Raw genomic sequence first — 26729 nt, 5'->3', positions numbered from 1 at the left:
ACATCACTCACAGGTGTTGCTCATAACACCATCTTGTCAGGGTCTCACATGGAATGTGTTCATGTTCTTTGTGCACTTGGGACAACTTGTGACTGCAGAAGCTTGGAGGTTTCCTTTAGAGACATGCATGTCTAGAGGGCATTTTCACACGCTGTGGGTCATTCTGCCTCCATAACACTCCTTTCCAAGCCGTGGAATGACTCATGGAGTACAAATAGTAGGCAGTGGTCTCAGTTCATTGTGTAGTTGTAGAAGTTGCATCTTCCTGGCCACTGCCATCCCATCCACAAGGAGCTGGTGTCCTGCTCCACAGTTCCAGCAAACTAGGATTATTCCAGACTTAACAGCTTGAATTTAAACTGGGCCTGGGCTGAGACTTGGAAGAGGACCCATTAAGAGGTTAAATTACAGTTTCTTCAAAAAAAGCAAACCTCACTATCAGCCTGGAAAGTAGAGGTTAATTGGCCACGAGAAGAGCAGGGGCCTGAATGATTACAGACATCCTGGGTGCAGATGTCTTCAATCCTCAACTTCTCTTGTGACTGCACAGGCTGGCGCTGCAGGAGACATATTGTTCTTTCTAATAAGAAAGTTCTCTTAAATTTGTTTTCATGCTGCTCCCAAATGCTCTTTTTTTCCCCCCCAAGAATCATCATGGGTTTTCCAAACATCTGTCCCACATTTCCCAAGGAAGATAATTAATGCCTTTGTCACTCAGACAACCCAACCACTTCAGCTTGTGTCAGACAGGACATTTTGGATTAACCATTGCACACCCAAGCAGTGTTAGTGCTGACCTGCAGCTGAGCTGAACATCTCTCTTGTCTTTCTTTTCACAGCTGGGGCACCCAGGGAGACTTCACAACAACCCACGCGCTTCCTGCAGTGAAGGTGAAGCTGTTCACGGAGAGCACGGGAGTGCTGGCTCTGGAGGACAAAGAGCTTGGGAGGGTAAGGAGATTTTGAGTTAATAATGTTTCCTTCTGGCCCTGCTTTTCTAGAGAAATCTCTCCTGTACGGAAATATCTTTGGAGCACAACATGCTCTGCTTTTTTGCCAAGCTTCAGGAGGGGGGAAGAAAGCAAGCTCTACACTGCTGGAAAGGAGTGCATCTCGCATGCTGTCTTTGTTGTGAGTTGTTAATGGCAGCATTTCAGCTGGCTGTGCCTGCTCTGAGCAAAGGCAGAGGATCTTGTGTGTGATATTGGCAGTCCGGAAAGCCTTAGAAGTTGCTTACGGAAATGGACATTCCTGAGGCAGAAAAGGGGATTATGCTGAAGCAAAAAGAGGGGATTTAGGTTTGGCAAGGGAGTGTTAAGCTGCTCTCCTATCTGCTGAGCAGCCGGTGCACAGTCTGAGCTTTTGAAAGCACTGACTGCAGTACTCACTGCAAAAGGTTTGGAACCCTGGGTTCCCTGGGGATGGTGGCCAAACTGGTGGCTTCAGTGGAGCTGGACTGGGGAGTGAAACATGAGGTTTCATTGCTCCCATCAATGGTGTTATAGCAAAGAGCTCAGATTCACAGGTTACTGACCATAGAGCAAACCTTCCCACCCTATCTCTACCCCTCACCTGTGGCCCCTAAACCAGTGCCCTGGGACTGGTGGCCCTTCATTGCTGCAGCCTACAGCTCCAGAATATCTGTGGCTTTGGGACACTTCAGTTGTCTCCATGGATTTTTTCCAGCTGTATAATTTGTGTTGGCCTCAGGCATAAGTGGCAGCAAACTCCTGTCATGCTTTCCTCAGCTTCTCAGGCTGAGAGGTCAGCATGGTAAAGACGCCATGAAAATCAGTTCAGGATAAGAGGGCTTGGCACCTCCCGTGTCAGGGCTCAACACGACCCAAGCAATCTGCAGGAACAGCCTGGGCTCTGTCTGCCCATCTCTGCAGCACACCTTGCTCACCACCCTGTCTACATGGCTATGTCCAAGAAATCCATGGCCAGGAAAGCCACCGATCCTGTGGCAAGCCCAAGTACAGTATTTCCAATTATGGAATAACCTGTTGGGATGTTTCTTGCTACCTCCATGGCTACTTGTGTCTTGACACCGGAGAGTCTGTCCATACAATAACATTTTGCCTAATTAACATGGGTTTATATTAATTCTGTTCATAAAAATGCCAAACATTCTTCCAGGTCCTAGTGAGCTATTGATTTAATTCATAACTTTATGGTGGAGAGCAGTGCATGCAATCTTGTCTCATATAATCCATGTTCACTTCATCTGTTTGTGTTTTCACATTTGTATAGCATCCTTTGTTCTTCTCTTCTAAGAGAGTCACAACCCCTTCAGGCTTTCCTCATCCACACCTTGACCCTTCCCGTTATCGTGTCCTCCTCCTTTTTTTGACGAGGATGACCCCAGTAGGCTGCAGTACTCCAGCTGAAGACCTACAGTTGTTTTTGCTGCACAGCATCATAATATTTTCAGGATTATTTTCAAAACCTCCTACTTCAAACAGCCTGGCACCCTGCCTTTATCCGCTGTGGCATGCTGAGCAGAGCTTTTCACCCAGCCGGCCGCGATGCCATTCAGGGATTTTCCCCTGAGTGGTTACACTCGGGGCAGACCCGCTCGCTTTGTAAGTCTTGTTTCCACTGGCAGCCATGAACATTGCTGACTTTGCTGGTCTCGGGAAGCAATTAGCTGTGCATGTTGTTCTGAGAAAGATGTCAGGCCCCAAAGCAACCCCCCTTGCCCTGAAATGCTGATGAGCAAGCCCTACCAATACGCTTTCATTCGTGGTCCAGCAGGAAAACATCCCTCGGCTCTGAGTTTCTGCGGGCCAGAGGACAGAGGCCGGCAGTGGCAAGTGTGGGGAGCTGGCAGTGACTCCCCCTGGCCCGTGGCCACCAGTACTTTCAGTCGGCCAAACTTCAAAGGGATGCTCAGTGTGCCCGGAGCGGCCGAGAGATGACGCGTGTCTGCTCAGGCTGCATCAAGATTTCTTCTTTAATGTAACAATGAAACCGGCAACGTGTTAAGCCCCTGGTTTAGCTGTTGGAGTGGGCAGGAACCTGTCTGCATGGAGAGAGGAGGGAAGCAGGTTTTATACACAAAACACCCCTGCTCAGGCGCCCTTTGAGCAGTGGCTTTGTGCTCTGCCAGGCGGGTACAATGCCCACTTTCTATTGCGAGCGTTAAATTGGCAACCGGCCGCCAATCCTCAGCTCACCACTTTTATCCAAGAGAGAGCTGAAAAATGCTCCCAAGCCTTACAGCCTGCTGGATGGGCAGCTAAAGGCATGGGAATACATCCTGGCCCTATTGAAGCCAGTGGCAGGGCTCCCATGGATTTCAGCCATGCCAATACTTCATCTGCTGAGAGGAAGGAGGGGAAGAGCTGTGAATTACAACACCACTGAGGAAAGTTTATGTGCCTTTTGATGAAAAAGAGTTGGAAATCAAAGTAGAGAGCATCCCAAACACCTTGAGTGGCTGCTGCCTCACTGGGAGATGTGGTTTAGCTCAAGTGTATGTGCTTACATGACCTGCCTTGAAGTGGGATTCCTTGGATACTGCTCAATTTGGGTCCATAATGTTTCCAACACCCCCCGCCCCATATGGAGAACTCGCTTCTCATCTTCAGGATTTGCTTAAATGTATTTTTTTTCCAAGAGTGATGCAGTACAGACTGGTTATGCTCAGTTATCTGTGTGACTAATAACAGCTTCAGATTCCTGCCAGAGAAGGCAATTCAATAAAAGAAGTGATAAATAACATTAATGAATAAGGGTGAAGTTGAGAATCTACTGATATTTACCTCAGGCTTTAGAGGAGGCAATAAAGTAAGTTTTAGAGTTATTCATCAGAGGGTAATAGCGTCAAGGATATTTTAGTGGAAAACAGCCCCTAGGTTGTTGCATCAGCAGTAAAGTTGAAGAGCAGAGGAATACAAGATTATAGTCTGGGCAGAAGCTTGGCAGGAGCATGGACTAAGCATGAGCAAGGAATGAGTGATGGCAGCGCATCATTTAATGAGGGTGAACACTGCCATTTGTAAAACAATTTGCATGCATAATGGTTGATGGATTTAAAGGAGATTCATCTCACTACATAGGAGTGGAAACTTGAATGAATTTGTGCCAGGCAAAGTCACCTCTGAGAGTGAAAGCATCAGAAGGACAATAAGTGGAGGAGGAAGAAGGTTAGACCACCTAAAAGGACACATATGGAAACACCAGAAGAAGATGGTCGGTGTGGTGTAGTTCTGGGAGAATACTCTGTGCCTTACTCTCTGAGAGAGCTGCTCAGCTTAGAGGTGGTAATGAATGAGTGAGAAAAGCACAGCTATGATCAGGAAAGATTATTCCCTCTTGCAACCTTTCAGTTACTTTGAGCCAAGGACTTGCACTGGTGTTCATCTGCAGTCACTGGTGTTGCACTGATGTGCCCCTGCTGGAGACCCTCCCATAATTTCCTCGCTGCAGATTTGATTTGCTGTCATAGCACAGTCAGACACAGCAGCCTATCTGTTGCCTACTTTATCCAGTCATCACAGTAAATAATCAAGCCAGCTTTCTCACAACTTGATAATAGCAGTAGATGAACCATTGTAGGTAGAGGTTTTTGAGCCCTGAAAACAGCACACCTCATGTGGGAGGTGGCAGGGAGGCTGGAGGTTGTCCAGGTTGTACAAGTCTGAAAGTGGGCGATTGCAGTGGGCAATCTCAGCAAAAAAACTTGTTGCTGGTTTGCTAATCACATCAGTCCATCATCATGTCTAGACTGATTTACCTGGACAGTTGCAAATTCGTTTACCACGATCTTTCCATAAATGACAGGAGCTGATAACGATGTTCTGTCTGCACAGCTCCATGAGCTGATAGAGGAACCAAAGAATACATGACCTAATTCCAAAATAATAAGATGTACTTTAAGAAAGCAGTAAAAAGCCATCCATCTTCGCTGATGTGAATAGACATATCCAGACTGACTTTTATGTCAAAAATTGCTCATCTGATGTGTTTCTGTTCCCCATTAAACCCTGTTTTGTGAATAATTTTTCCCTTTAACATTGTTGGTTTTAATTCTTACAGGTTGTTCTCCACCCTACTCCTAATAGCCCAAAGCAGTCAGAGTGGCACAAAATGACTGTTTCCAAAAACTGCCCAGATCAAGACCTGAAGATCAAGCTTGCCGTGCGAATGGATAAACCTCAAAACATGAAGCATTCTGGGTAAACATTTGTCTCCCTCTGAACTCATTTTGTTTTGAGTGTGCGTTAGGAAATTTCTCTTTTTTTTAGATTCTGAAAGAGAAACTCATTTTCTCAAGTTCACAGGAGGTGAAAGAGAAAGATAAATATAAAAATGGCATTAGCTCAGTCCTTTTTAGTGCACTTTCCATATTCTTAGCATAGTCCTTTTTAATCCATATGAGCTAAACAGTTTAAATTTTAAACAGTATTCATCAGGAAATTGCTAGTTATGCTTTTTCCTGTGAGGAAATAATAGGTGAACTGCCCAACTCTCTTGCTGAGAATAATATAATTTTCTAAGTTATTCTTTGTTTTCTTGTATCGACTGCTCAGAACCACAAGTGCAGTGCACGTTCTGCTTGAAATAAACCCTAGTGTGATTGCCATTATACTGAGATATACAACACAATTAAATAGCAGTTGCCTGGAGCAGGACTAATGATCTGGAAGGTTAAAAGAGAAACCTCTTCCCTCCAGGAGTGAGTGTCAGAGTCTCTGGGGCCAGAGAGGTCCCTGACTGCTTCTACCTTCCTACAGTTACGAAGATCATCCTTGGGAAGATCTAGCTAAGGCCATTGGCAAGGCTTCCCTCTGTTTGTTCTTGAGAGCTGAGGATGTGATAAAAGATTGAAACTGTTCAGGAAAGTCATTGTTTGGATTAACTCTCTCCAGTGTGTTTTTGGTGCTATAAAAATGACGTCATTTCATTTTTATTTTCATAGCATTTTGTTAGATTCAGTCCATTATTTGTGGTTTAGATCCCTCATCCTCTTTAATTCCTCTTCGTCCTGTCTTCTCTGCTAATGAGATCAGAGCCAATAGCCACGTGTGAAGCTTAATTTTTCCACCATGATCACAGGCACCAAAAGCCAGAGAAGACAGATTCTCTGTCTTGCTTGTTTCCTTGACTGCACGTGACAGCAGGGCCATTCTCAAGCTTTCTTCAACTGACATTTGATTTATATGATGCTGCTTAAAACTCTGAGGTTTATAACATCAGCTTGCTGCCAGAACTGAGGTTGTCTTTCTGTTGATATTAGCAGCAATAGCAAAAAGGACAATTATTACCCTCTTCTTGGACTAGCCAAGGACTCAGTGCCCACATCAGCATCACTTGGAATTTTGTGGCTTAAACATTCATCAAGAGTATGCTGGATCTCTTCTGGCATAAGGAACCCCTACTATAACAAAAAATGAAGTCTTTTTCTATTTCTTGAGCCAGAAATAAAGTAATTTAATGATACATAAAACATATTAATTCTGAATAATATCCTTGTGTTTATTATTAGGGTGGTGCTGCCACTGGTTTTGCCAGTGTCTGTGTCACAGTGGCCACTTCATCATAGAGATTAAATGCTTATTTTGACATTAATTTTAAAAGTTATTTCTTCCTTTCTAGAAAACAGTAAATTCACTCCTGCTGAGAAATTAATTCAGTTTGCTTGAATAATCTGTAGCCAAGCAATTTCTAGGAATTCAGCTGTTCAAAAAAATGTCCTGTTTAGTCAGTCCAGTGGATACTGGGATCCTGAGTACTGAGCTTGATGTATAAAGTGTCCCTCTGTTTGGCAGCTCCCCTCAGCCAAATGGTTTTGTGAAGTCTTAAATTAACATTAGGGATTTTTCTCCCTTAATTCTTCCGTTGCAAATGTAGTCTTTGCCCATCTCACCATGTTGTATCTATTCCCTGGCATCAAAGTGCTTCAAATTCTGAGCAAGTTGAGAAAGACAAAGGGAAAGAGAGAATTAATACTGTGTAATGTCGAGTCTTGGGAAGCTTTTTGTGTCATTTTCTTTACAGGATATTTGTTCAGGCTAGAAATAAACACATTTCTGAATGCTGCTGGACTTGAGAGTCTTGTAATTACTCCTGCTCATGCAATAACTTCATTTTCTAGGTGTAAAGAAAATACACTGAAAAGCAAGAGAACAACAGATAGTTACTTGTGTAATGAATTCCCCTGTTCTTTTCTCCTAGGTATTTATGGGCCATTGGTAAAAATGTTTGGAAGAGATGGAAGAAACGATTCTTTGTCCTGGTCCAGGTAACAGATGTAACTAGAAGTGATCTTAAATCACAACATGAAATATTTAAGTCTTTCCTCTGGTGATTTTTGGTGCCTTGTGGTTGATGCTGAGCTGTGGTTCTCTGTAGGGTGTCTGTTAAGTCATGGATTTTTTTCTAAGCATATACATGTTCTCAAGGATATCCCAGCTGTGAGTTTCCAGATGCGCCTGAATGCTTGATGAAATGGTGAATCAATTTTAGTGAGGAATTAATGAGGTGAAGAGGAAGCTCAGTATGTCTTGGCTGGAGGTTCTTGGGTGTAGATGCTCCTTTCTGAGCCTCCAGGTTAAATTTGGAGCCCACTCAAATCTACAGAAGTTTCATCACTGGCTACATCAGAATCAGCATATTGTTCTTGATGTTCATCTTACCTTCACATTCATTATTGCTTCTCATTGTCTACATCTCTCATTGATCATTTTGCAGTGTCTTCCTTTTCCCCTTTTTTCTTTCTTTCACTTTCTGCCCCCCAGTTTCAGTAGACCTGTGTATTTGACCATGATTAAGAATTTCAAGGAAACAGATAGATGTCCTTTGTGACCTAAAAAGATCTGGTCAATACTTTGTGTGTTAGATCTTCCCTCTCCTTCCAAAGGCAGCTGAAACCACTGCATTGGCCACAGAAACGTGTGGCCCCAGTGTGAATAATCCATCTCACACCAACCTGAGAAAGCCATAGAGTCCTCTTGGGTCCATCTCTCTCTTCATTTTCTCTGGACTCCCAGGATATGTTGTCTCCAAGTGTGAGACATAAAAGCTTTGTGCAGAGTCCTGTATGAAAGCAACACAGAAATGCTCTGATGAAATAACATGGGATCCAACTGAGATCTTGTGCCAGCACAGATCTAAAGTGATCAAGTTAAAGGGTGAAATCCTGCTACTACTGAAACAGATGGCAGGTCTGCTGCAGAGGAGCAGGGATTTCACCTCTGTGTAAGAACAGAGATGGTGTAAACCAGGTGCACCAGGCTCCACAGGTGGCATGGAGCGTGCTTCTGTGCTGGCTGTCCTGTGCTGGTAAGGGCAGGAGTCCAGGCAGTCCATCTTCTCTTTACACAGCTGGCTTCTCTGGTCCTAAATCACCTACTGTAAACTGGCTAGTTTGGTTTGTGTTAATTATTGCTCTAAGTTCAGCTGTCTCAGTAGGAAGCTTAATTGCATTCATTCCCCATTTGTCCATCACTGCTGGCTTCCATAGCACTAAACTGTGGGACAGATAAGAAAATCCATCCTTGGGAAGTAAAGGAGATTTATGATGTGCAAGACCCATATAAGTAGGAGGCTATTTGGAGAGACCTGTTGAGTACCTAGTCCAATAAACAAATGTAATCAGCAGGGACAGGTTAAGTGCTCGTTTTGGACTCCACATGGGGTCAAAATGGCCACAGAGATGGGCGAGTTAGTGTAGAGCAGCCACAGGAGATGCCTCTGTCCCTCTTTCCTTTTGGGAACATTATGCACTGACCCTGTTCTTTGGCAGGGATTGAGGGATTGCTTTTCTCTGGTGTGTTTCCTTTATTATGTTCTGAAATGAAGTTAGAAGTGCTGTGGCAGTCTGTGATTACCTGTAGAGCAACCAGTATTGCTTTTCCCTGAAAGACAATTCAGTCCTTTTAGACCAAGTTCTCAATTCTTTTTTTCCTGTGAACAAGGATTCTCCAAAGCAGAGAATCGTCTTTCCTAACACAGTTTCTCCCATAAGTAGGTCTATTTATACTCTTCTGTGCAAGGGTTTGCAGGTTTGGATGTGGATTCCCTTGTCTCTCTCAAGGAGCCTTTCTTCTGGCCGTTCAGTGTGGTTGCATTTGCTTCTCTAGTTTTCAGCTGCTATATATTCTTCAGCTTGCTGTGGAATCGAAGCTCTCAGAGTTATTCCATGTTTTCTCATGTTACTAGGTCTGTATTCGTCAGTTGGCATATCAGAGCAGAATTTGGCCAGAAAAGCAATTCATTTGAATAAGATGAGCAGACTTTTGCCCCCAGAGAGTCTCTCTAGCCCACCTCAGAAATTCCAGCTGCCACTGCAGCTTCTCTGTTATGTTACCGTTTGCTCAACATTTGGTGCAATGTAAAGTGTTCTGCCGTACATCAAATATAAACAAGAAACACTCTCTATGCAGTCCCTCAGATGTAGTTTGAGCATATTGAACATGTCAGCAGGCAATAAAGATGGAATAAAAATACTTTGCTGTCCGTATGTTTGTCATTTGCTTTTCATGCAATGCAAAGGATGGGTGCTGATATGAGCAGGGATTGGCAGTAAAGGTGTTGATGTCCAGGATGCTCTGAACTCTGCTAAACTGCAGACAGAAAATAACCCCCACAGGAAGGTGAGCTGGCTCTGTTATGTAGAGAATGGACAAGGAGCAACCCCTCTTTCAGGAGCTTGCTGGTCCACACCAGGCTCCTGCCTGCAGCAGAGCTGAGAGATGGAGTCCAAAGCATAAAGTCCCTTTGGGATATAGTGGTCTGGTCAGTCCATGACAATGCCAGGAGGTCAAGGCTGTACATTTGGATGAATAACTAAATATTTCATTTATGATCCCTTGTCTCTGTCCTTTACTTGTAGCATCTTCTATTGCAGCCCTGTCTCCTCTCCTGTTGCTTTGCAGAGTAACCTCCTCCTCCTCCTGGTCTTGTGCCCTCTCCTGCCCCTCTCTCCCGTTTCAAATGGACACAGCCTCGATACCTTCAGTGCTATTGGGTGGTACCACTCTGCCTTTTGGTACCAGCAGTTAGGAAATTCATGGTAATAAATACTTAAACTCTTCATAACCATTTAAACAAGGCACAAAGGTGCCAAACTGCATGGGCGGCACCAGGGAGGAAGGTGTTGATGGCAGTTTGTCTCTTTTGTGTCAGTGATGCCTCGCCGGCATGAACGGAGGCTTTGCGTGCGTATGGAGGAGAAGGAGCTCTGCTGGGAGCGCTTCCACTGCTACTTGGCTTGTGTAAGCCCTGGGGAGAAGGGGAAAGGAGCAATAACTGCCTTGTAATTTGGGTGGAACAATCCCTCGCACCTTCTGTGTCTGTGTAACTGCAAGGGTTATACAGGAGTGGAGTGATTTGTTTGGGTATAGTGGGTGTGAGCAGTTCCTTTGTGCCGTTTCTAGACCTGAGCCTCACCTCTCCAGCACCTGCCTTGCTGGGTGGACTTGGCTCAACCCCTCAGGGAAGGTTTACAGCATGACATGGCTGGCAGAGCTGGTGTGTGTGCTCCTCCAGCACGGATCCATGCATTAAGAGGGGTTAGTTTTCTCTTCCAAATGAATCGCAGTCCTCTCTGCATGCTGCCCACCCTTCTCGTAGACACCCTTCGAGATGAGCAGCAGAAGAGCAGAATACTGATTAGATGTAAATTACATGGCAGAGACTCGTTACTTGCCTAATTTTAAATCCTGAGATATGCAGTGTGAAAGTGATGGCAGAATATGGCCCTGAGCTTGGATGGAAATGGTCGGCAGCATCACAAGTGAGGAAAATGCTTCGTAAAGGCAACCGTAATGCCAGTGGCAGTGGTAAGCAAAAGCAATGGAGCTATTTAGGGCAAAGTTCTCCACGACTGGTTAGGGAAGAAAATGTACATCCATCGCAGATGTTTTAAGTGTTCCCTAAGTTGCTGTATCAGCTGCCTGAGCACAGCATACAAATTTCAGCCAGTTTGCCAGTTAGACCAGTTTGATCATGCAAAGGCTGGGATTTTTGATAGCTGACAGAGCTTATATTAATTCTTTGCAAGGTCTAACGTGCTGTACTGGCAACAACACCATGGTTGGTTCTGGTGGGTTTGTTGGCTTTGCGATAGAAATTTCTTATAATGATTCTTAAGGGCAAGTGAATTAATTACACTGAGATTTCAGACTGAATCTGTTCTTCTCTTGTCATAACCCCATTTCTGTGCTCTGGCAGCATATGGGAAGTAACACTCCATGGTACCTGGATGACATGTCTGCTGTGTAGCTTGAAGCAGTTTTCAGCTGATTGTGTCTGATGGTGTTTGCAGAATGTTGTTGGAACCAGATCAACTCTCTGCAGATTAAAACCAGTTGCAGTGTCTACGCCTGGATCTATTGTTCTAGTGACAGACTCCCTAAACTCAGTATAATTTAGACTAACAGTGACAGTTCGTGCTTTTAGCAAAACTCAGCTGACTCGGGATAAATTGAAATGAAGTAAGTGTTCAGTAACTCTGAATAACCACCAGAATTTGAAAATAATTCAGCAGAATTGCAGTGTTGCACACCAGCTGTCCTAGACTGTGGTCCTCAAGCCAAGGTAAATGACCCATTGGCTGGTCCCCATAATCATATTAAATCATGTTTTCTGTTAGACCCTTGCTGAGAACTAGGCATAGGTGGTGATTCTTGAGAAATGATCATACATACAAAATGTCTGGAAACTGCTGGTTAAACAGCAGTTACATCTGCCTGTGATAGGTCCTGCACATCCCATCCATGCTCACGTGGGACACCTTCCCACCACACAGCCCTACCCCAGGAGAGCACACACACCTCCTGCTTGAAGAGAGACATTGGGACAACTGCTATGTGCAGTTTTTTAGAGCTGAATGGATGTGCTGAGATGTGAAATCTATGTTGTTTTCACTTTTTTTTTCTTTAAGCTAGATCATTTCCTCTGCTCATTTGTGTCAGGAAAGGGCTCGGGAGGCAACATACAGCTGCAACCAGAGGACAAGAGTCTGCCATCAAAGTGTAAAGCTGTATTATAGCTGGCAGTATCTTCGCACGGTTTCTCTCCCTTGGGACAAAATGCATGCTGTTAATCTAGGAAAGGTCCATTTAAGAATTTAACCCAAGTAGGGCGGCGTTGTGTCAACAGTGAGAAAGGGGGAGGCGAATGACTGAGCTCAGAGTGTGAGGCATGACAATTAACAGGTTTGAGCAGGATCCTGGGGAAAGCAGTGCTCGCTAGAGTAGGAGTCTCTGGTGGAGAAACAAGGACGAAGTCAGGACTGGTTAATGCATATCTACTGTATTTATTAATCAGTTGGATTATATAGCTGGTGACAGAATATGGTCAAGTGCCAAGAAAGTCAGATTTAATTTAGCAGCCTGGGAATACTGAACTTTGGCATTTGTCTCCTGCTGTCTTCTTCCCCTTTCCTGAATTTCTTTGTTTTTTTTCCCCCACTTTCTTTTCCTTATGTTCTTTTGTCTCAAATTATTTCTCAAAGCATTTTCCCTCTTTTGTAATGAACCAGCCAGGACTGCCTTGGATTAGTTCCCTTCTTTTAGTTTCTCTCAGTTCAGCTTCCTTAGATGCTCCTTTCCTGGCCCTCATCGAGTCCCTGGATGAAGTCCCAGCTGCTTTGAGAGTTTGTCCCTCACTGGGCAGAGATTTTTCCTCTGTCTTCCTTCAGTTTCCTCTCTGTATCTGTGTTTTTTCCAATTACTCAAACCATTCATCTTGCCCATCCCATCTGCTCGCTCGCTCTCATACTCAGCTATGGTTCAGTGTGAACTCAGCAGGCTGTAAGATTAATTTGTGCTATTAACTGTTTCACTTGTCTGGCCACTTTTGAGCTTCTATATAAAGGAGGCTCTGTAAAGCACAGCATTTTAGAGGACTGATGAAAGGCAACTGCAATCTCCACTTGACCCTACAGTACTGTTCAGCAGTGAAGCATAACCATGACATACCGAGTCTTCTAGAATCTCATGTTCTTGGGTTTTGCTTTACCACTGTTTGTAAATGGAAGGAGCCACATTGCACTGGTAGCCACGGCACCAGCTTCTCTCTGACCCCAAGCAGTAAATGCTTTGGGCAGCAGGATAGGGCACACAGGCTGGTTAGCCAGTCCTTGAAGTCAGTGTCTTGAGTTGTTGAGGTGCAGGCACTCTGCTTGGCACAGTTGGCACCTCTTCCAGAGGCCATCGATAGCCTTGTCCTCCCTCCAACCTGATCCTAGCCTGCTCATGCCAGCAGGCTCTGCAGCATTCCTGAGCTTGGGCTTTGCCCTTGAGCTGTGTGAGTAGAGAAAGAAATATGAGGTGAACCCAGGTGAGCCCTGGCTCACCACACATTATGGACCAACTTGTAGGTTTGTCTTAGAGGTCTCTTCTACTAACAGTGTAGAGCATCTTCTTTAAAGAAAATCATATGCATGCTGACAGGAGAGACCTCTGTCCCAGGATGGCTCCACCAAAGCCTATGGTCTACATCTGCCTTTTATGACCTTTAACATGAGAGGTACAAGCTCTGAGCATTACTGCTGTGTTGGTATGGTTGGCTGTTTGATAGGGATGAAGAGCATTTTCTGGATCCAAATAGGAGTGGAATTACTTTTATATGAAGAAAAACCTGAAGTTCAGACCTCATGTTCAGGGTCAGAGAAGCGGCAGCTGAACTAGTGAATGAATTTTACCTGTTGCTGTAGAATGTAGAGGAGAAGCAAAGAAAACATTAGTGGTATTAATGTTTTCAATCAACATCAGTGTAATTAGCAGTTACTTATTTCAGGAATTGAATTTATCATGCAGTCTCTGAAGTTCTGGCTGTCTAACGCAGGGAAATCAAATCCTTACCTCTCAGATGAGATCTCTGGGAGTTTCCCATTAATCAAGTACATTCCAAAGTTTCTCCAGGAGATGGCAGCAGTATACTGCAAGTACAGCTGAATGAACACTGCAGGAGTCTGAATGTTGTGCTGTGGGGCACTGGGTTATTTTTAGATTTCTTCTTGTTAATCTTTTTAATTTTTGTGTTGCCGGTACGATGGTAGGCATGCAAAGTTCAGAGCATGGAATATGCACTGGTGTGCTCCTGCTATTGGTCTGTTACTTGTCAATCTTTCGTCAGTGCTGGTAGTTTTAAGGAGGATGCAAGATGCTTAAAGCATCACTTTTAGTCTTACTCCCACAAATGTGTTAATGATAGGGTTTATTCTTAGGTGGCTCTTGGAGCTGTTCCTGGAGGAAGGCACGGTGCAGGCAGGGCTGCTGGAGCAGGCTGGCAGTGAGCAGAAACCCATAGAGGGCAGCAATAAACCGAGCGGCGGCTGGGAGACTCTGTGCCAGTAGATGGGTCTCCCGACTTAGATAAATGACATTTTATTAGTGATAGATGTCACCAAAACAAGTGCTGCATGTGTCTTTGTAGCCAAGAGATTTGACTGGAGTTTGAGGGCAAAACCCCCCAGCCCAACCATGCTCCCACCTTTCAGGATGTCTCCCAACTTCCAAAAAATGACGAGCATGACTCTTTGCCACCCACCAGAGTTTAAAAGTTTCCTCCAGAGGTCAAGAAAATGTCCAGACGAATAAAATTACGTCAGGCATCCAGGATGTGACACAACCTTAACAAAGTCATTTGAAATCATTTGACAGTAAATTTCCCCGTGAGTTCCTAGCCTGGGGCACGGAGAATCCTCTCCTCTCCTCCTCCCTGGACGAGCCTCTCGCCGACCATCCAGATCGCAGCACGCCGAGTACACGCGGGGTCTTGATGCGGCCTGATGGGCTCCTAAAGGCGATTCGGGAGCCTGGCAGAGCCCCCGCAGCTGAGTCGGCTTCCGTCAAGAGCTTGACATTGAATGTATCGTGTCATGCAGATGGTACCTCAGAGGAGTGAGAGCTGCCATTTACAGCACTGATGACAACAACTGCCGAGATCAGTGGGATCTTAAGATTGCTTTAATATGACTGGCACCTAGCAATTTAGCTCACATTGTTTGTGACAGGGTGTCACTCTTGCACTTGTCTGGGGATGAATGATAGAGGGTTATAAACCGTGGAGCTTCCTCTTCTGGAGGAAATTAAACCGCTGTATGTACTGATGCGGAGAATCAGATGCCTGCCGCAACAGGGTGTGTAAAGAGAGGTATTTGCAGAAACCTGGTAAAAAGTTTAGTCTGTCTCATATGGGCAATGACCGTCAAAATTACCCCACCACCCCCAGCCCCTGCAAACGTGCTGTCAGCGCGCAGCATTTGTAAGCGCTTTGGATTGCCTTGTGCTGACCACCCGGTGCCATCTTAGCTTTGTGATTTCCTTCAGGTTAGCCAATATACATTTGCTATGTGCAGCTACCGGGAGAAAAAAGCTGAACCTCAAGAGCTGCTGCAGCTCGACGGATACACTGTGGACTACACGGACCCACAGCCAGGTACGGGGCTGACGGGTCGCTCTGCGCCCGCGGGTGCTTGGCTCACCACGCGTGCAGCTCCCCAACAGGACTCTTCTCTCTCTCTCTCTCTCTCTCTCTCTCTCTCTCTCTCCTTGCCTGCAGCTGAACTGTGATCAGCATTATTCTAAATATGTTTGTGTTTATACTGATCATTAGCTATGCATGACTTTACTATAAATAGATCCAAGGAACTGTGCTAAGAGTTGCACCAGAGGAGAGAAAGACTCGTCTCTTCTGGGGAGCCTAAGTGAATTTAACGTGTAAATCCCAATGAAATGTGATTGTGAACTGAATGCTCAAACTGAGTAGTGATTCTAACCTGTGCCTTCAGTTTATATTCCCTAAATTAAAGATTAACAGCTATGCCTGTCTTTATTGTAGAAAATATTTATGGGTCCAAGCCAGCACTTTTGCTTGCCCCATTCTCTCTCTTATGGGTATCAGCATGTGGAAGGGGCAGGGACAAAAAGGACTGGTACTTGGAGGTACCTGTTGAATGGTGAGACCCTTCTCCAAGTGGAGGAGGGTCCAAGTAGATTTTTATTTCAGTGGGGCAACACACTGAGTGTGGTGATCCTCCCCATGCCCTGGATAATGTATCCCCAGGGGAGATGAAGAAAGGCACAGTAGGTTGGTTGTCAAGACCTTTATTCCAGGTTAACAGTCATGTTATGGAGATGGAAAGATGTGTGCCAAATCAGGGCAAATCAGGGCAAAGGCAGAAATAAGGACATCATCCAAGCAGCTTTTGTGCACTGTTAGCACTGATGCATTCAGTCTAATGGGGAACCTCCCACCACATCCCTTCAAAACCCATTTTTAATTGGGCTCCAGTTCTGCAACTCACATGGGACCTGCACAGATGGGGCTGTAGGTGAGAGAAGCAATTAATCCAAGTGTGTCAGGGCATGTTTTAGTAATTGGAGTGCAGGATGGTGAGCTGTCTTTCAGGTGAGTTTGATGCTGGGGAGGGGACTGAGCTGGGAGCAGCATGGAGCTGGCCGAGGTGACACCCAAGCAGTGGTGGGGTGGGCAGCTGGGGAGATCCCCTAGCTGGCCTCAAAGTCTGTGAAAATGCATTGTCACTTCCTTTCCTGCCAGGTTTGGATGGCGGCAGAACGTTCTTCAACGCTGTGAAGGAAGGAGACACAGTGATTTTTGCAAGTGACGATGAACAGGACCGTATCCTGTGGGTCCAAGCCATGTACCGAGCCACCGGCCAGTCTCACAAACCTGTACCGCCTACCCAAGTGCAAAAGCTAAATGCTAAAGGAGGAAATGTACCCCAGATAGACGCCCCAATCTCTCAATTTTGTAAGTAAATAAGTTCTCCTAGAAAGCAGAAGTCTTTGATGGAAAGATTTTCTGCACTGATCAATATTCGCGCACATGTTTCTGATTTCAAAATGAAATGTTTTTTCATTATCATTAAGCTGCTTTTTACATCAGTAGATCCAGAAGCGGTTAACCTGTGTGTTTAGCACAACCAAACCCAAGAAACAATATTCCTTGGGGAACTTGTCAATGGGTATTTTAAAGTGCAATACTTGATGGAGGAGAGAGACTGGGATCTGAGAGCCTGAGACCCAGCTTGCTTTTCACAGACACGCGTCTTACCCCCACACAATAAACTGCACACCCAGATCAGAGTGATTCATTAGTGCCATTAGCTGTCTATCAAATGCATCACGTGCCCAGAACTACAGGTGCAAATCTTGCAAGTATGAAATGCACACACAAAAAGAGGTCTCCTGTTGAATATTCAACTGTAGGAAAACATATGGTATTTTTAACAGGTTGCTTTGCAGGCCAGTTAGATGTGAATTTAGAGCAATCATCTTTTAAGTCGTAGCTATGCTGCATGTCCTGTGCAGTTATACCCAGTTTGCTTCATTTGAAATTTAGAGCAATTTCTTTTGTCTTGCAAATGTAATTTGATTATAAACCACACAAATGCCTCCTCACTCATTTTTCTTGAAGGTCTCAATCACATGTCTGCAGCCCCTTTGTTATGTAACATACAGCAGTTCTTGTAAGCTTCAGCAAAAATTAAGAATTGGAACATTAAATATAAGTAAGGAAAAGTGGTAAATCTTAAAGAGTTCTCCTAATTAAAGAAGATTTTAACATTTTAAAATAGTCTCTGTAAAGCAGTTGTGGAGTATATTGTTACGAGGAACTCAGAAAATCTGCCCTTTGCTTGTCAATAGCATTTAACCATCTTTTATATTTGTTTGACTATTTCATGTTGGTGTTTATAGAAAACAATAGTGCAAGACATACAGCTGTACAACCAATGTTACAGCAGAAAACCTCTGCTTGATGCTTTTTAATTTTTTGTACTCTCCACATGCCTGCATATTTTGGCCTCCCTTCTGTCTTGCGTTGCTGCTGCTGTGAGTGAGATGTAGTGTGATGCAGCGTGGTAAACCTGCAGTGAGTGTTTCAATTTCAGTGGCCCTCATCCTCTTCATCCCAGTCAAGTCACTGACTTTGGGAGTGCAAGGGGTAAAGAAGTAGGGTTGGGAAGGAAGGGCGCCTCTCAGAAAGCCAAAATGGGAGGTGGGAATTGGCCTCTTGTAAGTGGGACATTTACTGGCTGTAATTAGCCTCTAGCCTGGTTGAGTTGTGCTGACCTGAGACTGTATCCCAGGGATTTTACGTCCCTCTGCCCAGAGTGTTTAATCAAAGAATTCTCGGAAGTAGCAGGCACGGGTCCTTCTACTGCTGCTTTTTTACATGCTGAAAGCCTTCAAAGTATAGCAAAGGAGAGCAGCAGAGGGATGCTGCTTGTGGCTCCCTTTCCTAACAAGTGGTGCTGAAGGATGCTCGTAGCTGTGGAGTTGGTGCACAGAGGATACACTCCTGCTCATCCCAGTATGATTTCTGTGGAGTAAGATGAGAACAGAGAACATCAAACTAGGGAAGCACCTTTCCCTTCAGTCGTCTCCCATCCCTGCAGACATCAGGCCTTGAGAATTTTTTCTGCTGGGTAGATTCCTGATGTTTACAGAGTTTTCACTTTGTCGCACCAATACATTGGTGGGCAAAGGTAAGGGTTGTGTTCCCAAACACATTGTAGCAGCTGTAGCAAAATCTGCCAGGAATTTGAGGAGGAAAAGGGAGTGCCCAGGGCTGCAGACATTTGAGTGTGTTGTCTCCATGCACAGCCAAGCGCTGTGTGCATGGGAGAACTGAACCCCTCTGCTTAAGAGTACCTGAGGTGGAAAAGGGGCAACTGGCTTGTCCTAGCTCTTGACAGGAAGCAGGGAGGTCAGTAGCTGAGCCCAGGAGTCCTCTCTGCATCTACCCACAGCCCAGCACATCCGTCAGAGCCTTGTGCTGCTCATAGTCCTGCAGACTCTATCAGCCTGCCTGCGCTCAGAGCTAGAGAAATGCCACAGGTTTGACCTTGTTTTTCCATCTCACTCGCCTGCCAGGAGGCAGGGATCCCTCATTCTTGCTTCTGGTGAAAACAGCCAAGATTTCACTCCCTGGTTCCTCCAGGGCATCCAAGGGGGTCAGGATCTGACCTCAGTTTCTCTCACTTGTTCTGATGCTAATGCCAGCTCCAAATCTGGATCATTTTGCTTTTTATAATGCCACCACCCTCTTTCCACCCACATCTATTTTTCCAGAAGCAGGGCGGCTTCAGGCTCCCCTTTTTGCTGCAAGCACTGGGAAACCCTCTTGGTTGTGTTGTGCCAAAGCCTGGAAGAGAGAAACTAGTCTGCTCGTCAGTCCATCAGTTTGATGATGACTTGCTACCTCAGCATCCTCTGGGCTAGTGTGTTTTGACCTTGGTCTTCCTTCCTCCTCCTCCTCCTCCTCCTTTGGATCTAGATTCCTCTGACAGGTTTTTGTGCACATCCTACAAGAGGAGTAGGGCAACATGCCATAGTACACCTTCATCTCAACAGCAAAGGCTGCTCATTTTTTGTATTTCAGTGTCTGTACGTGGCAATGCTCATTGCAAAAGTCATTGGGTGCAGCAGTTAAATAATCCGAAGCAGGAGTGAGTCATGCATGCTATGATGGCTTGTCGGGACTCTTAAATGCACAAATACATATCTCAGCTCCTTCAGTCTTGAAATTCAAACATATCAAGTATTGCATTTTTAAAAGGGTCTTGGTTTGTTATTGGGTTTTTTTGGCTTGGGTGTTTTGGTTTGGGGTTTGTTTTTCTTTTTTTTTTTTTTTTTGCCTGCAGAAAGGTAAGGACTTTTGCGAAACATTTTATTCTTGTACATTTATCTTTATACCTGTCATTTTTTTTTGTGCTTATTAGAGGCTATGGTGAATGAGGATGTGCAAAGAAGTAAATGTTAAGCCATTTGACGAGTAACTGTTGTTACAGCTTTCATGTCGTAGCAGTCCGAGACGGCTCATGCGCATGCATGCACACGCAGAGAAAATCCAGCCCTCCACGCCTGGCGTGGAGCTGTCTGTCACACAGAAACTTGGGAAGGACATATCTTGCTCTTTGGGAAACTTGGGAGTAATAGTGAATTCACTTGGTTCCCCCCTCTTTTGACTTAGTAGATACAAAGTTCGAGCAACACTCAAATTCTCATCCACAGTTTGATGGCAGCCCTTGAGTTGGCAGCCCTTGAGTTGGAAGCAAACAGACAGCTCCGAACCAGGGTGGAGTTAATTTTATTTGCTATTTAAGTACTGAAAAAAAAATAGATCCTGCTATTCATTAATTTTTGTATGACTCTACAATTCCTTTTGTGTGGGTGAACAATACCTGTTAGAGTGAAAAGTTTTGCTTTTTTTTGTTTTGCTACAATTTCAAAGAAAAACTCCATTCACGCAAAGCTGTGCTTTTCTCCAGTGTTCGCATTATACAAGAAAAAAACCCAAACTGTTCTTGTTTACTGTTGAAACCATGCACAGTATTATAGTCAATAATGCTGCCAATACATATTACACCTTTTGGCAATATTTAAGCTTCATAAAAGTGGTCACTTGTCTGAAAGCGCCAATCTTTGTTTGTTCTGTGTTAGTGATGCATCAAACAAAATTCCCAAACGTGCTCAACGTTCTTTTTTTTTCCAAAACCCTTTTCTTTTTAACATGAGAGATTGGTCCGTACTTGTTTTATGTATCACTTGTGGTTATATTTAATTTTTTAATGTCTGTTTATATTTAATAACTGTTAATCACACCATATACAAAGAGTTGGTTGTTTTGAGAATTTGTGATGATTTGTTCCCCCATAATAAGTAGCGAGGTTTATTGAGCTGCTTAAGAAATTTTCAGCTATAAGTGGTTTTCTTTTTGGTTGGTTTGATTTTCTTTAAGTTTCTTTTTCATTCTTTGCTTGAACCCAAATATTTAGCTGCTAGGTTAGGGCTCCTGTCTGCTTTCCTGAGCCTTGTTGCTAGTCTTTATGTTATTCTGGTTTGTTCCTTCTTACCCTGCTAACTTCTAGCTGGACTCAAGGGTAAGTGCTTCCCTGTAGCTAGCACAGCTCAGATAATCAGGCTAGATTATCTGACGTATGCAATGTGCTTTTTTTTTTTTTCTCTTAAATCTTTCTCATGTTTAGATTTTGTAGTACAAACTTTCCATGTTATTTTCCTGAATTGAGGTTTGAAATGTAAGTTTCCATACTGAAATTGGGATGCATGTGATGTTTGCATAATTGCCTTCTCTCCCTGGCTTTCACATTGGCATCAAGTGATCCTCTTAGTAAAGCCAATCATTAACATTTCTATTTTTCATTCCAAGATGTAAATATTAATTAACATCACAATAAAACTGTAAATAATACCTTCTTTTGTTTCATGGAATTTACATCTAGTTGACTGCTTCCTGCCTGAAAACAGATCATTTTGCACTCTGACAATATCCTTTCTCTCCGTGCCGATGATTAGCTTGGTGCAGCGCACCAGAGTGCGGGGCTAACCATGGACACCTCAGGGTGTAGAAAGGTAGGGCAGGAGACCCCAAGAAACCTAGACAAGGTGCAGGACTCCAGAGGAGACCCCCAGAAACCCCTCCACGCATGCCCTGTGAAAACAAGCCTGAGTCATCGAGGTTTGATAGTTCCCTCTCCCATAAACTCATGATTTCAGCAGCAAGTGGCAGCTCTCTGGGTCACCCCAGATTTGGAGATGCTGACCTGCTCAGACCTAAATGCATTTGCCATGGAGGGGTGCTGCTGTTCCCCCAAATTATCATAATTAAATGTTTTAGCGTGGGTCTCAGTCACCAATCAAAGCCATGCTTGTCAAAGCACAAGCCAGGGGAATTGCTATTTTACTTCTTCCCACTGGAATACCTACTCTGAAAAATATAAAAGCCCAAACTTGTGCTGTAAGACAGCTTCTCCTCAGTCTTTGTTCAGTCCTAAATACACCCAGTACAAATCCTTTACTGGTGTTAAAAGCTTCTTCTCTAATATCTGGTGAGTGCCTGCTTTCCTTAGGAGGGAATAGCATCAGTGGGTCATGAGAGCTGGCAAATATGTATCCGGAGTATCTGAATGCAATTATGAGAAGGAACAGGCGGTGTCATCCCTCCTGGCCATCAAACAAGACTCCTTTTTTCCTTCTTGCTCCTTTTGTTTCTTCTTTCTTCTTTTTTTCCTATGTGTGAGTATGTGCGTGTGTGTACAAATATCCCCCTGGGTATAGCAGGCAGAATTCCTTCTCAGCAGACACTTTCTTTTTTCTTTCTTTATTTTGTTTTCTAAATGTTTGGATTTCCAAAGAGGATTCTTATCAGACTTTACCTCAAAAAAATGCACAAAAGTTTAATTTGAATGAAATACAGATTTTTGCCACTTTGAAAGAAAGAAAGAAAGAGTGAATGAATGAATGAACTTGATTTTGGCAACATTACATGTATTTGCACTACTATGCATTGCTATCCTATTAGATTATTAGTTTTGTGCTTTAATTGCTTTATTTTTTTTAGATAGTTAGAGATATCATGAGAACGCTGCTGTGTCTTCTGTATTGTCAACTTGCAGATGCTTCATTGCAGGAATGCAGAATTAAAATATTAATTCAGTTCTCACGGAATTTGCATGAATTTAAAACTAGCCTGTAAATCACTTCTACGTGCTTTAAGAAGCCTGGGACTCTAACTTATGAAATACAAATTCACGGGTTTCTGCAGTCATCCAATTCAAAATATTTTTAAATAGTTATAAAAATGCTGTGAAACAATGTTTTGTACTCTAAATAGTTGTTCTAAAACTGTGTTTTTAACTTGCCACACAAGGAATTATGTAAGTTCATACTACAAATTCTTATTCATTTAATGACCAAGCATTAGATAACTTAGATTGCAGTTCAGTGCCTGGTATGTCTGGTGATTTACAGGAACATTCATAGTAATTTATTAAAATTGTAACTCAAGCAGAAAAGAATTTGTTTGCAGCAGGGGAAAAAGCCATAAACCACAGAAATAAACAGGCAATTAAATTTAAAACTATCTTCTAACATGGAATAATATGAAAGGGAAAAGAAAGAGCTCTTTGCTCTGCAGCTGAGAGGCGAGTTGAGGCTGCTGCAGCGGCCGCAGCTCCGCACAGGGAGGAGGTTTGGGGAGGAGGTTTGCAGAGCCCTGTGCACACTCACACACTCACACACACACGTATCACTTCTCAGAGGTGGCAATGTCGCAGTGCACGGCGAGGAGGGGACTTGGTAAGTCACCAGCCAGCACTGCCAGCAGCTCACTCACAATCCACCTGGCAATTTCCTGGCGCAGGGGTTTAGTTTCTCCCCCTCCAGAACACCGGTGTTTGCTGGTGAAGCCTCTTGCTCCACACAGCCAGACAAAATGAGGCTCTCAGGCACTTCCCTGGGTGTTTCTATAGCGAGTCACAGTCCAAGCGTGTCCATGAGCTCCCATATAGTGGTGAGAACACGAGGGGACCCCGCTGCCCCGGGGAGCGGGCGGTGGGTTGCGGTGGGCACACAGTCACCCACCACCGCGGTGCATTCCGGCACCGTGCAGCCTGGAAAACTTCTCCTGCTTTGCCCGGCCAGTGAGGAGTTTTCTAGAAATATCTGTAAATGAATAGCTGCCATCAATCATTGTCATTCCTTTATTTCATGTCTCCTGATGAGGTTGACTAGTGTCATTGTTTGTTACTGTCCAAACCACATCTTCATTCTTGTAATGTCAAGCAGATATGACAAGCACACATTTTCCAGATGAGTAAGATACAAAGTCACCTTTTAATTTACAGTTGTTTGATTTTTTGTTTGTTTGTTGGAATTTTATTGGTTATTTTAATAAGCAAATGCATTGTAAAATTTACTGGATGTTCAGTTGCCTTTGATACTAAAACAAAGTCACTCATTATCGAAAAGAAATAAATCTGGAGTAAGAAATTCTTACAATAAAATGGCTACCTAAAGCCTTTTATAACAAGAATTCTTTTATGGAGCTTGTCCCCCACTATTAACTTCACAGCTCTCAAAGCAAAATCTGCCAAAATTATTGCTGGAGCAAAAGAAATGCAGAGGGCAGGGAAATACATTTTAAAAAAAGAATGAAAGATTTGACCATTTTGTCTCTTCCTTTTTGAATAACAGTTAGATAAAGAGAAATAGAGCCCTCAGAGAACCAAACAGTGGGACAGTCCTTTGGTTTTCATTATTCTTGTTGTTGTTGAAATCTTTGTGTTCCTGACACTGGTAGATTTTTAAGACTGATTTCAAACACTTGTAGGAAGGGGTTGTATGACAGGGGGTTAGTTAATGGAGTCGGCATAAAATGCAAACTGGATAAAAACGAACAAAATAAACCTGGCAGTATTAAAAGAAGGCAGTAATGTAGAGACCAAGTGTGATCTAAAAGGCCAAAGTCTGCAGTTTTCCAGAAGAAAGGTTCGTGGAGCCTGTGCTGCCCATGTCCCTCCTCTGACAGCCTCCCTCCCGAGACCACCATCAAACACCTTTCAGCTGCAGTTGTGTGCAGCTTGTCTAAATATGTAAGATAACTTTTGTGGGCCTGCAGTAGCATTTCAGCTGGAGCCCCGAACAAAGAAGCACTAGCGAGCTTGGCACGGCACCTTGGGAAGGGATTGCAAATTACTGGAGCATCATATAACTTTCTTTCTTTGGCTTCTCCTTCCTTTTTAGCTAGAATAACAGAGCCGGGTCAAAAAAGCAGCCGTATTTGACTGAAACAATTAATTTAAAGTACTTACAAATTGGCTGTACAGTTTGGGTGTGAATATTAGCCATTCTCATTTTGTACTTTGTTTAAGATCACATGCAAACTGTACAGGCCATTTTGAAAGAAGGTAAATTAGACGTAAAACTTATTTCAAATGCAGATGTTGGCATTATTTTAAATTGCAGATATGTGTCTGAAGTGGGGTAATAATATATTTAGATCTGTTCTTTTTTTGTGTGTGTATTGCCTAGGAAGTTTAATGTTTTGGGAAAATTCAATTCCTGAATTTCATTTTTAAAAGTGAGTCCATTGGAAAAATCAAAATTCGAAAAGCAACTGTAAGGTGCATGGGGTGCTTATTTAGAATAATTAAGGGAAGATGAATTTAGTGTAGGATTGACCTCTTTAACCTGCTCCTAGTGATTTTTGAGAATTTTGGCCCAGAGCAGCATCTGGCCCAGAGTTGATATTCCATTTGTAAGAAATACACATTTGTATTACCATTCTTCACAGGCATCTCTAGTTCACATCACACCAGCTGTATCCCCTGGGTGGGCAACGTGCACCCACCCAGCCCTGCATCTCTGCTGATGCAAAATGGTTTGGCCGTGCAAGAGCTGCGGCGCTGGGCTTTGCAGGAAGAGCTGCAGCTGCTCATCCTCCTTCCCATGGCAGAAATCCACATTTTAAACCACTGACTGAGCATAAGTCATGTGGATCATGCTTTTCTGGTCACTTGAGCTCACGCAGTGCCATGTCTGATGTCTCTCTTTTCATGTGGTTGTTCCGAGGTGGAGAGCTTTGGGGGAAATGGGCTTTCGAGCAGGCACCCAATGGGATGCTCAGTAAGGCGTGGCTTCAAAGTGATTAATGAAAGTAAAATTGTCCCTGATTATGGACAGTTGTGAAGGACATTTAATCACTGTGTCTGTTCTCACGCTTGGCAGGGAACTGTCTGTGCCCCTGCCTTGGGCAGGGAGATTGTAAAAAGCCCAGCCAGACCCTCAGCTCGGTGTAAGCCAGCGGCGCTTCGGTCGGTTCCCACCAACCAAAGGTCTACTCTGTGCCCACCTTGATCAGAGAACGTAACGTGGGGAAAAGCTTATTAGTCTGGAGTAAAAAATATTCATTTCAAACATGCTTTCTAGCACATATGCTCAAAAAAGTTCACCAGCTAAAGGGCTAGAGGACTCTTCAAATTTCCAGCTGATTTACTCAGCTCTCGGAGCCTCGTTGGCTGAGCAGGAGGATTGACAGTGTATCAGGGCTCCTAATTGAAAAGTAATAAAATCTCTGAGCGAAGCTGGCAAATGAAGGCCTCCAGCCAATTTGTCAGCTTGCAGTCAACTCCGAGGAGCCGGGCAGAGCAGCAAGCCATTAAAAATAGTCTGATAATAGCTGTTAAAACATTTTGCGGGCACTAGGGATGGAATCGAAAACAGCACAGCCGAACTCTTTGGGAGTGAATGCAATCAAATCCATCTTGGCCAGAAGGGACAGAGACGAGGGGGCAGAAAGCTGTCAAAACAGACAGGAGCCGACCCATGCCACAAGCCCCAGGGCTGGGTGGGCTTCACATCCCACACCCAGGGGTGCTGGAGAGGTGCCCTGGAGGTGATGTGCTCCTCAGGGAAGTTGTCCCCATCCCCCGAGCCAGCCCTTGTGCTGCCACCTCACTCGGCACCATCATCAGCTTCTTCTGTCCCTGTGCTGAATGCACGGAGCTGCTGGCATAGGCAGAGGGGGGAATTTGGGACCAGGGAGGGAGGTGACGTGGGGGGCAGCAGGGCCCAGCACATAGAGTGAAACAGGGGAGCAGACCCTCAAAAATTAACCAGCTGTAGGAAAAACGTCAGTGTTTATTCAGCAGGGTTTTAGTGAGGAAAATTGCCAGCTACAGCTGAATTAAGTATTCCTAGCAGCTAATTGAAATGTTACATGTTTTAATTTGTCTGATTTCTTTCCAGTGGGTGATGTTATTTATATAGTTTGTATATAGATAATGACAGACTATACAGAAAATGTAAAGATTGCTTCCAATGATCAGTAATGATCATTGAGAGCACTGACATGAGCGAGGTATTTAGAAAGACATGCCATCCTTCACAGCTAAATATTGAATAGTAAAACATATATAAAAGAACATTCTCACTCTCATTTAAAGC

At 44.0% G+C, this 26729-nt stretch overlaps 1 protein-coding gene across 25 annotated transcripts in view; it reads left to right on the top strand.

Annotated features, from left to right (window-relative positions):
* Positions 1-26729, top strand: part of CADPS (calcium dependent secretion activator) — a 211861-nt gene that overhangs the window by 97272 nt on the left and 87860 nt on the right. For 14 of the 25 annotated variants that reach the window (XM_027700569.1, XM_027700552.1, XM_027700572.1 and 11 more), the window contains exons 7-12: positions 840-951; positions 5044-5183; positions 7183-7249; positions 15288-15396; positions 16519-16731; positions 20855-20866. In XM_027700569.1, the coding sequence (XP_027556370.1) occupies positions 840-951; positions 5044-5183; positions 7183-7249; positions 15288-15396; positions 16519-16731; positions 20855-20866 (653 nt within the window). The remainder of the gene's footprint in view (positions 1-839; positions 952-5043; positions 5184-7182; positions 7250-15287; positions 15397-16518; positions 16732-20854; positions 20867-26729) is intronic. The other 11 variants (XM_027700560.1, XM_027700558.1, XM_027700549.1 and 8 more) reach the window with 1 other exon arrangement.

The sequence above is a fragment of the Neopelma chrysocephalum genome, unplaced genomic scaffold (genome assembly GCF_003984885.1).
Source record: "Neopelma chrysocephalum unplaced genomic scaffold, ASM398488v2 Primary Assembly neopelma1_147, whole genome shotgun sequence".
Lineage (NCBI taxonomy): Eukaryota > Metazoa > Chordata > Aves > Passeriformes > Pipridae > Neopelma > Neopelma chrysocephalum.
The sequence above is the reverse complement of the archived record's forward strand: the minus strand, read 5'-3'. Positions and strand labels throughout refer to the sequence as shown.